Source organism: Podarcis gaigeae (assembly GCF_964106915.1).
Source record: "Podarcis gaigeae genome assembly, chromosome: 12".
NCBI classification, from domain to species: domain Eukaryota; kingdom Metazoa; phylum Chordata; class Lepidosauria; order Squamata; family Lacertidae; genus Podarcis; species Podarcis gaigeae.
Window position 1 is genome coordinate 4,848,560 of NC_139688.1, and position 10,822 is coordinate 4,859,381.

The window sequence follows — 10,822 nt, forward strand, 5'->3', positions numbered from 1 at the left end:
TGGTTCCCTCATTGCAAGAAGTGAGGTTACAGGGAACCAGGCAGAGGGCCTTCTCGGTAGTGGCACCCGCCTGTGGAACGCCCTCCCTTCAGATGTGAAGGAAATGAGCAGCTATCTTGTCTTTAGAAGACATCTGAAGGCAGCCCTGTTTAGGGAAGTTTTTAATATTTAATGCTGTATTGTTTTTGACACTCGATTGGGAACTGCCCAGAGTGGCTGGGGAAACTCAGCCAGATGGGCGGGGTATAAATAATAAACTATTATTATTATTATTATTATTATTATTATTATTATTATTATTATTATTATAGGCAAACCCAGTGGGACCCTCCAAACTGGGACAGTCCGGAAGATGATGCCAGCCTTGAGCACGAAGCTGAAATGGATCTTGGAACCCCAACTTACGACGAAAACCCCATGAAGGTGAGTTCACCTGACTGGCGGGTGAAACTACCTGCATAGTAGTAACTCGGCTTGTTCCTAGCAAACTAAGGATAAGTATAGGTTCCTAGCTGAAAAGGTGATTTATCTCCTCCAGACATGGAAAATGAATTTAAGCTTTCTAATAGGCCACAGAGCTGATCTGCCCAGACCGGTTGCATAAACCTCCAGACAAAAGGTAGTATAGAACTATAGTTGCACTTGATAATTGTAATGTGTCGGGCCCTGTTGGTTCTCAGGTGGCAAACCAGAATCTGCTCGTGGCTAGAGGTACACCTGCAAGCCATGGTGCTGTTGCTTCCGCTCTGACAGCCTCTGCACCAGGAGGCTGGAGCGCTGAATGAATGGAAAATTAGAGAAATAATCAGGAATCAAACAACCCTCCCCCCAAAAAAAATTAAAGCGTGGGAATGCTATGGAGGGTACTTAAAAAAAAGACATTGCTCCCAAATAAAATACTTGGTGTGCTTCGATTAATTTTTGCAAATTGCAAGACAGATGGATAATGTAATGTATATAATGCTGATGATTGATAAGGTGAAAAAGAACAAGGAAGAAAGGAGCCGTAGTGAGGTAGACAGAAGTCATATTAGAAAAGTAGAAGATTATTTATTTACGACTTAAAGGTATGGAGATTTATGGTAATAGAATGTGGGAAAATGACTCTTATTATTAGTTCGCGAATTGTATCGTGGCACCAAAACAAGAGTTAGAGTGGGCTTAAGGGAAAGCTTATCAGAACCATTCAAGACATCAAAAGGCATGAAACAAGGCTGCATATTGGCTCCCACACTTTTTAACTTTTAGGATATGGTGCCACATCTAACACAAGTGCAATCCTCCGCTCCATCAGTTAGTAATAGGAAGATATCCTGTCTGCTGTACACCAGTGATGTGGTGCTCCTATCACTCTCTTGATTAGGTCTTAAAAATCTGCTCACAGCTTTTAGCTCGTATTGCACGCGAGAAGAGCTTGGTGTGAATTACTCCAAGACCAAAATTTGGGTCTTTGGGAAGCGTAGCCCCAGATATACAGTGGTACCTCGGGTTAAGTACTTGATTCGTTCTGGAGGTCCGTACTTAACCTGAAACTGTTCTTAACCTGAAGCACCACTTTAGTTAATGGGGCCTCCTGCTGCGGCCACACGATTTCTGTTCTCATCCTGAAGCAAAGTTCTTAACCTGAAGCACTCTTTCTGGGTTAGCGGAGTCTGTAACCTGAAGCGTATGTAACCCGAGGTTACCACTGTAAGTGGAAAATGGACCAGTAGAATCTGGAGCAGATACGCTCCTTTAGATATCTGGGTGTTCTTTTCACTGAGACACTATCATGGAAGGGACACATCGAGGTTGTGAAACTCAAAGCGCAGAAAGCTTGTGGGGCACTAATGAAATTCTCTTTTATGCTGGGTGGCCAGTTATTAGAACCTGTGCTGAAAATCTTCGCCAGTAACGTGGTTTCCCAAATGCTCTATGGAGTAGCAATATGGGGCATGGACCCAAATGCTAACAAAGCCTTAGTGCAGAACCAATTTCTCAGGAAAGTGCTCTCGCTCCTCAATGGGACACCAACTTTGGGGGGGCGGGAATTAAGCTTCCTTTTCATTGAGCAGTTAATAGAGTCCTGGAGATCCGGTTTCAGTTTTGTGGTTCAAGGGCTTGTCTGACCTATGAGCAAAGTGCTGGAGGCCGGAGACCAGGACCCACTTTGAACGCAGCCACAGGCTTGCACCTCTCTCAGCCTCTAGTCCACTCCATTTATTTACAAGATTGATAGCATAAGATGTTGAGAAAGACCTTCTGAAAGTGATAGTAAATAACGAACAAGGAGGGGGCGTCAGGTGGACTAAATTGGCTTTCCCTAAACCGATGCCCTTCAGCAGCTTTGGTTGAAAGCTCCCATCGTTCCTAGCTATGGGACATGCTTGCTTTGGCTCGTGAGAGTTGTAATCGAAAGCTGCTGGAGGGAGACGAGGTTGGAGGAGGCTGAGTCAGGTCGTCTTTGGGATCCATTGCGACTATATGATTCTGTATTGATAAAACACCAAAATGTTCAGAAGAACTGGGAAAAAAACCTTTTGTTGTGGAATAGTTTAAACCTGACGATCCAGAAAAAGCAAATGTATTAAATGGGAAATCACTAGGAAACTGAAAGGTTTCCTGCGGAATTCAATAAGCATTTCAAATCTCAAATTTGTAGAGTCTATTTTGGACCCGTTTCAGCAAAAGGCACTACTTCAGACTCTTGAGAAACTGCTCTAAGACTTTTTGCTCCCCAAACTTGGCAAGAATGCCGTGCAGCTGAAACAAACCAAATTACTCCCCTTACATCTGTTTGTTTTCCCTGCTGTCTATTTTTGACTGCAAGCTGCTTGGTGGCAAGGACTTGTCTGCCTTTGCCTATGCAACTTTGCAAGATGCCGTGGACTCAGCTGGTGCCGTGTAAATATGTGAGAAACATATTTGCATGCCTGGTGGCAATGTAAGGCTGTCCACAGATACATAATTGTAGAATAAATTAAAGCACCTTAAATTAAGCAGAATTCATTCCTCTCGTCAGTGCCGAGTAGCAAAATTATCTGTGCATTTGTTAAAAGTCTGTGCTTTGAGTCAGCACCTTGTTTTCTGTCACCGGGCCCCTCAAACCAGCTCTGATCCCACCAGCTGCTAATCTTTCATAACCTGGGATCCAATCCAGTATGACAGATCTGGCAAGGGAGGTCTGAGCTGCACCCTCTTCTCAACATGCTCCCCTAAAATAATGCGACCTCATCATGCAAAGTGTGAGTCTGAATGCTCTGAATTCCCAGGGCAGGTGTCTCCAAATTTCTCTCTGTCTCAGCTGACATGTAACAGAGATCTGCTCCAGTCTTTTGCTGCCTAGGCTAAGAAGGGAAAGAACACACAGGGACACCACATGCATTTCATTCTCTCCGTGAAATGAAACCGGCACCTCCAAAAATGAATTTTCTATCCTTTCTGTCTCTTTGCAGTCTTCCAAAAAACCCAAAACGGCAGAAGCAGACACTTCCAGTGAGCTGGCAAAGAAGAGCAAGGAAGTTTTTCGAAAGGAGGTAAGGTCCAGCTTTGGAGTGGGCAAATTTTTTGCTCCTCCTCTGGGCTGAGTTACTGGTGCTGCATTGGGTGGGTTCCTCTAGCACCCTTTGAATTAGTGGGTGTTTGAGAAAGATCCAGAGTAGTGCCAGATTAAGGGGTGGTAGTCAACGAAGTTTTGCTTTGAGTAGGCCAGTTGAAATTAGTAAACATGACTAAGGGCTGTTAATCGCAGTGGGTCTACTCTGAGTAACACTTGGTTTGATACCACCCAAACATTCTTGCAGTGAAAACAAAAAAAAATTCCTTCCAGTAGCACCTTAAAGACCAACTAAGTCAGTTCTTGGTATGAGCTTTCGTGTGCATGCACACTTCTTCAGATACCACTTCTTCAGGTATCTGAAGAAGTGTGCATGCACACGAAAGCTCATACCAAGAACTGACTTAGTTGGTCTTTAAGGTGCTACTGGAAGGAATTTTTTTTATTCTTGCAGTGGTTAGCAACTTGTCCTGGACCAAGTTTCCAAGTGTTACACAGTTGTGCCTTGGTTGTTGAATGCCTTGGTACTTGTACGTTTCAGCTCCCAAACGATGGAAACCCGGAAGTGGTTTTTGAATGGTTTTTTGGAAGCCGAACGTCCGATGCAGCTTCTTCTATTTTTTTCGGTGCTCCTGCACAATTGGGAGCTGCGCCTTGGTTTCAGAATGTTTCAGAAGTTGAGCGGACTTCGCATTCTGATCGAAAACCAAGATATGGCTGGACCAGAGCCAGGGCTTTTTCAGCCGTGGCCCCGATCTGGTGGAACGCTCTGTCACAAGAGACCTGGCCCTGCAGGACCTGACATCTTTCCGCAGGGCCTGCAAGACAGAGCTGTTCCGCCTGGCCTTTGGCCAAGGCACAGCCTGACCCCCTCCTTTGGTAATTCTTCACAGAACTCTAGCCCAATGGTTGCCATCAATTTGTTTTGAACTGCTTTTAGAATGCTGTATTATTTTATTGTTGTTAGCCGCTCTGAGCCTGGCTTTGGCTGGGGTGGGCGGGATATAAATAAAATTTTATTATTATTATTTTTTATCATTATTACTGAGAAGATGTTTCCAGAAGGTTTTTGCTCATGCGTCCCAACAGCTCCTGCACACACTTTCTCCCTCCATCCCTCCCCCAGTCCAGCCCCCCCTTCTCTTGCTGAATTAGGGAGAAATTGTCAGTGGCTCTAACTAAGGATTGTCATTTAACATTCCTCTCCTTTTTTTCCAGATGTCTCAGTTCATCGTGCAATGCCTCAACCCCTACCGCAAACCAGACTGCAAAGTTGGGCGGATAACCACAACCGAAGATTTCAAACACCTTGCACGGAAGGTATGGCAAGCCTTTTCCTCGAGAGCCAGTGTGGTGTAGTGGTTAAGAGCAGTAGATTCGTAATCTGGGGAACCAGGTTCGATTCCCCATTCCTCCACATGCAGCTGCTGGGTGACCTTGGGCCAGTCACACTTCTTTAAAGTCTCTCAGCCCCACTCACCTCACAGGGCGTTTGTTGTGGGGGAGGAAGGGAAAGGAGAATGTTAGCCGCTTTGAGACTCCTTTGGGTAGTGATAAAGCAGGATATCAGATTCAAACTCTTCTTCATCTCCGTTTGCACTCGAGCTGCCGGTGACGCCGGCCAAGCTGAGGCCAGGAAATGAGCTTTAAGGGGAAGGAAGCCTGGACGGGGAAAAAAACCTGGGTTAAAAGCGGAAAATTTCCTGGATTATCCTTCCTTTGAAGGCCTGACCTTGGGAATACTGGAGGGACCTTCTTGCTTCAGGAGTGCCCACGGGATCGGACATTTGCTCCCATTTCCCCCAGGGGTATCTCTTGAAGACCATGTCCCTAGACAAATCAGTGAGGAGCATCTTTGTGAGTTTGCGTCGGGAGGAGCTACCGCCGATGAAACTCCTCTGGCTCAGAAAGCGATTCCGTTTCTCCCCGATTTGCGAAGGGTGGGAATCGTTTCCAAGCCAAGAGCCATTTGCAGGAATCCACCTGGCAGCTTGCAAAGCCAGATGGTTGCAGAAACTCGCTTGCTGAGGCTTGAGTTGCGGATGGGATGGAAAAAGCCGGGGCAGGCGGGCGGAAAAGTGCCTTATGTGTGGGGGCCGGAGAGAGGGGAAAGAAACTCGATGTGCCTTGAAGAGTGGGAAATGGGAACTATGTGTGCCAGCAGCACCATTTGGAGACAAAGTGCTGCCTTTGAAGCCCGTGCCAAGTTTCCTCTTCTGTAAGAGGACCCGCACGAGGCCCTCTGTCTTCTGAGCACTGATCTCTTGCGCTCTCTCGCTCAGCCAGCACCTCTGTTCCCAGTGCCAGCAGCCCCAGGGTGGTGTTGAAGATACCCCGGGCAGTTGGTGCCCTGCATTTGACCGCAGCCTCTCCTGCTGCTGACCAAAGCGTCTGGCTTGGCTTGCGACTGTCAGGCTCCTGCTCTGGAAGGGGGAAATGGCAGAGAAGGTCCTGCCAGCCATCAAGCAATGAGAGGCAGTGTGGCATAGTGGTTGGGCTAAGACCTGGGAGACCCAAGGCACTGGCGGAGGAAGAGGCATGCGGCGGGAGCACACCACCCCTGCCAGCACAATCCCAGCACGGTGCCATCGCGGGTGCCCGTCTGTGCTGGGCGCCATGCCCCTATGGGTGGCACTCCATGCCCCCAGGACGAGCACCACGCCCCCGCCTGCCTCTCCCACACACACACACACACCCGGTGCCGGAGCATGAGGCTCCGCCACTGACCCAGGATTCAAATCTTCACTCAGCCCTGAAAGTCGCTGGGTAGTATTGGGCCAGTCACCATCTCTCAGCCTAACCTACCTTGCACAGTTGTTGCAAGGATAAAATGGGGGCAACAGGGACCGCATACCGTATTTTCCGCTCCATAAGACTAACTTTTTTCCTCCTGAAAAGTAAAGGGAAATGTCTGTGCGTCTTATGGGGCAAATGTGTGGTCGGTCGCTGGCTCCTTTGCCCAGCCCTCCATTGCTGAATGTTCTGCAGACGGAGGCTGTTTGTTTCCCCAGCGACATGTGACTGGCTGGTTAGATTATCTGTCTGGAAACTGTAGAAACGGCTCCCTTTCCTTTCCTAAAGAAGCTGCAGAACTGTGAGTTGAACCCCATAAAAACAGGATTTTTCCCCTTTGCAAAGTAAGCCCAACAACTCTGAGCTGATCCTCAAAAAAAGGGACTTTTCCCCTTTGCAAAAGAAGCTGCACAACTGTGAGCTGACCCCCCCAAAAACGGGGCTTTCCGCCTTTCCTCCTCTAAAAACTAGGTGCGTCTTATGGAGCGAAAAATACAGTACACCACCCTGAGCTCCTTTGGAAGAAAAAGGTGATAGATAAATGTAATAAAATTAATAATAAAAATTAACTGGTAGACTAAATTAACAAAAACAGCCAAACAGTATAAATGCAATCAATCAATCAATCAATCAATAATTGAGCATTTTCTGATTTCTTTCCCCCTGGTTAGAGCTGGGACCTTGACCCTAAGCTGGCTCTGAGGAGGACCACACTTCTTGCACTTTTAAAAAATTGGGACACACACAAAGCAGCTTACAAAAAAGGAGTGCAAAAGAACTTCTAAAAAACCAGCACAAAGGGCTATTGTTTTTTAAGAAGTGGGTGATGCCCAACATCAGTCCTGCTCAGAGTAGACCCATTGAAACTAGGTGAATTAATTTCATTTATTTCTGTGGGGCTGCTCTGAGTTATGACTGGTGCTAAAGGCACTGCAGCAGTACGGATAATCAGGAAGAAGAAAGATTAAAACAGGAAGGATTCTCTACCCTGTTGGTAGAAGACCCAAGTGTGCAGGTGGCTTGGCAGATGTTTTTGAGCCACAAGAGGGGTGCCAGCACCAAGAAGGCCCCGTTCTGTGTCCCATCAGCAGTGGGGAAAGAACCCCTTTTGCTAGGCGTGTTGTGAGCATCCCTGGCAGCACCCTTTTCAGTGATGGCTCCGACCTGGTGGAATGCTCTGACCCATGAGACTAGGGCCCTTCAGGATTTAATCTCCTTCCGTCGGGCCTGTAAGACAGAGCTATTCCGCCTGGCCTTTAATTTGAATTCAGCCTGATCTTTTATTTCCCTTCTCTTCCCTCCCCCCCCCCTTTTATGAAGATCTCCCGCTCTGAGACCCCACAGCTAATTCTCCCCTGGCCTCCTCGCTGGCCCAAGTGGGACTAATTCAGCCAGCTAGCCCTGGGGATTATCTAATGCTTATTAGATGGATTTTCCCCAAATTGATTTCTGAATTTTATTGTTATTCATTTTTTATACTGTATTTTATGCTGCTTTTACAATTAAGTGTTTTAGATTTGTTGTTAGCCGCCCTGAGCCTGGTTTTTGAACCAGGAAGGGCAGGGTATAAATAAAAATTTATTATTATTATTATTATTATTATTAAGCACATCCTGTGCTCCGTAATGCTAATGTTTGCTTCTCAGCTTTCATAGAAACTTGGAATCGTGTCGTTGAAATGAACCCCCAAAGGTCATCCAGTCTAGCCCCCTGCAATGCAGGAGTCACAGTTTAATAATCCCTGGCAGCTGGCCATCCAACCTCTGTTTTACAAACCTCCAGCAAAGGCGAGTCAGCCGCCTTAACAACAGGGACTTGTGGCACTTTAAATTAAGCTTTCACAGACTAGAGTTCTGTTCCTCAGATGCAACATCCGTACAAACGCCCAACGCTCTTTTTCTTTCTAAAATCTCGCTCCCACTGATGAGACTCAGCTGACGGAGCTTTTCCCCTTGAACCTGGGTGGCACGAAAGGGAGCAGGTTTTCCGAAGCACCCCTTGAGCGAGGGGCCTTGTTTTTCCTTGATTCTCCCTCCCCAGCACAATTCCGCCTTTGCAGAGAGCTGCCCCCTCACTTTCACCAGTGAATTCCTACTGCAGCCTTTCAGACTTTCCCCAATGGTTGGATGTGCGTTGCTCCCGGGAGGGAGGAAGGAGTCAATAGACACCGAGGGTTGGTTCAGAGAAAGAGTTTATTTCTGCTCTCCAGATAGCAGAAAGGCACTGCGTGATCATTCACAGCAAGCACACTTAAAGAGCAGTTACATACAGCTTATATCCCCTTCAGGTCCCCTTTCCCCCTCCCCAGAAATCCAGCCTCATGAGTTTGTACACGTAAGTTACATCCTTGAGCATGAACAGAAATTCCTGTTTCTGTACTCTTATCTTTGGGTAAGAAAGTCACCCAACTATAGGAGTACTCCTGGCGACATCCCCGGGCGCGGGGGCTGATAGCCTGTCTTGCAAGGTCTGTGTGTCGGCGTGGTCAGGAGAGTTACAACCTATAAGACAAGACCCAGATCTGCCATCCCGTCTCCACTCGGAACTGACAAGGCCATCCATCAAGCCTTCATGGACTGATAAAGGAGAAGGCTCTGTTTATACAGCTGGGTTTGGGTTATACAGCTCAAGCTAATGGATTTTAGTTCATGGATCCTTGAAGAAGGAATTTGGGAATTTTGGGGCCCGGTTCGGGTGGCTGCACAATCAGGTTTGGGTAACTTGTTCCTTCACTACAATCTCCTTAACCCGCCCTCTCTGTCTGTTTCCTCTCCTCTCCTGCAGCTGACCCACGGAGTCATGAACAAGGAGCTGAAGTACTGCAAAAACCCCGAAGACCTCGAGTGCAACGAGAACGTGAAACACAAGACGAAGGAGTACATCAAGAAGTACATGCAGAAATTTGGGTCCGTTTACAAGCCCAAAGAGGACACGGACTTGGAGTAGCAGTTGCGGCAGGAAAGACATCTTTGCTTCCACTCTACGAGCTCCCCTAACAAGGACATTTCTTATTTTCCTTTTGTTTTCCACAGGATTTCCGGCTCTCAATCTCTCTCTCTCTCGATCTTTCCAAGTTGGGTTTGAGGAGGCCAGGCAGAAACTGCAGTGTGTGTGTAGGGAGGGGGACTAACTCGCACAAACACACCCACCCCATGGTACAGTTGTGACTCACTCACCCCATCGTTCGTTCCCTCTCTGCAAGGAAAGCCGGAACTTCCGGTCCGTTTGGTGCTGTTTTAGCGCAACAAACTCGAAAGCGCGTCTCGTCTCTCCCCCGCGAGATCTGTATCATATTTTAACGTATATGTGAATATATTGAGTTCTCCCACTCCCGCCCGCCCCCCTTTAGCCCGAAACGTGTTGATATCATGGGAACACTTTGTAAGAATAGTTTTGAGAAAGGGGTGGGGTTTTTTTGTTTTGTTTGTTTGTTTCCGTTTTCCTTTCTTTTTTTCGTTCTCTGCAAGGTTACTCTGTTATCATGTAAATATTTGCGAACAGGCTGCCTCAGGGTTTCTGGCAAGCCGCGTGCTATGTTGATAAGATTGATTTTACTGCTTAAATCATTTTACTTTATCCAATTTTTACTGAAGTTTTTATGTAAAAGAAAAAAATTAAAAAATTAAATAAAACGGCAATGAAAGAATGATGGCTGCTCTTGGGTTTTCGTGCGCCGTTCGGGGGGAAAGCGATGTCTTTTTCCACAGTGGAAGTTTATGATCCTTGAGATGGCTTTTACCTTAGCCTTTCTCTTAAAGAAAATAGGAGGCAAGATTCACCAGCGAATGCCCTGTGTTGAGCACTTCCACAGCAAAGCTGTTCCACCCCCCTGAAATAGGTTCTGGGCATAGCTGTCAACCGTCCCTTATTTGGTGGGAAAGTCCCTTATCCCAGCGCTGTGTCCTGCTGCTGTCCCTTACTGATGATGTCCCTTAAATTTCCCGGGTTTCAAAGGAAGCAGCTCCTCTCCCTCCCTCCGTGCCAGTCAGGGAGGGAGGGAGGCTCCAACTGTGTTGCTTGGCTGCGTTGCTCACCCAATAAGGAGTCTTAAAAACGACTGGGGAGTGGAGCTTGCATGCCTTGTGCCGATAAAATTGGCCACGTTGCCTGGGGACTCGCCGTTGCTCAGCGCTTCCCAGCGGAGAGGTGACGGTGGCTTTCCTTGCTGCATCCCCTTTGCCGGGTTGCTGCGCTATGGGAACCACCGCTTGAGGCTTCGTTTGGCTGCTGGCTGGGTTTTCTGCCTTTGGCTCGGAGGGGCTCAGAAGTCGAACATACCTGTGCTCTGAAAATCCCTCATTTTGGCTGCTGATCCCTTATTTTCGAGGCTGGTGGTCCCTTATTTTCAAATCTGTAAGTTGACATCTATGGTTCTGGGGCTGTCGGGAGAATTCCCCCAGTACAGTTTGTGATGGGAAGGTTGTCATTCTGTCTGGCAAACTGAAATATGCTTGTACAGATGGGGCATTCAACATAACCAGACGTCAGATTCCA

General features: G+C 47.2%; 1 protein-coding gene across 1 annotated transcript in view; it reads left to right on the forward strand.

Annotated features, from left to right (window-relative positions):
• SETD2 (SET domain containing 2, histone lysine methyltransferase) overlaps window positions 1–9,974 on the forward strand; it is a 90,232-nt gene extending 80,258 nt beyond the window's left edge. Inside the window, exons 19-22 of the mRNA XM_083703872.1 lie at window positions 312–423; window positions 3,435–3,515; window positions 4,754–4,855; window positions 9,113–9,974. Of these exons, the coding sequence (XP_083559998.1) occupies window positions 312–423; window positions 3,435–3,515; window positions 4,754–4,855; window positions 9,113–9,274 (457 nt within the window). The 3' untranslated portion in view covers window positions 9,275–9,974. The remainder of the gene's footprint in view (window positions 1–311; window positions 424–3,434; window positions 3,516–4,753; window positions 4,856–9,112) is intronic.
• Window positions 9,975–10,822: the final 848 nt, after the last annotated feature.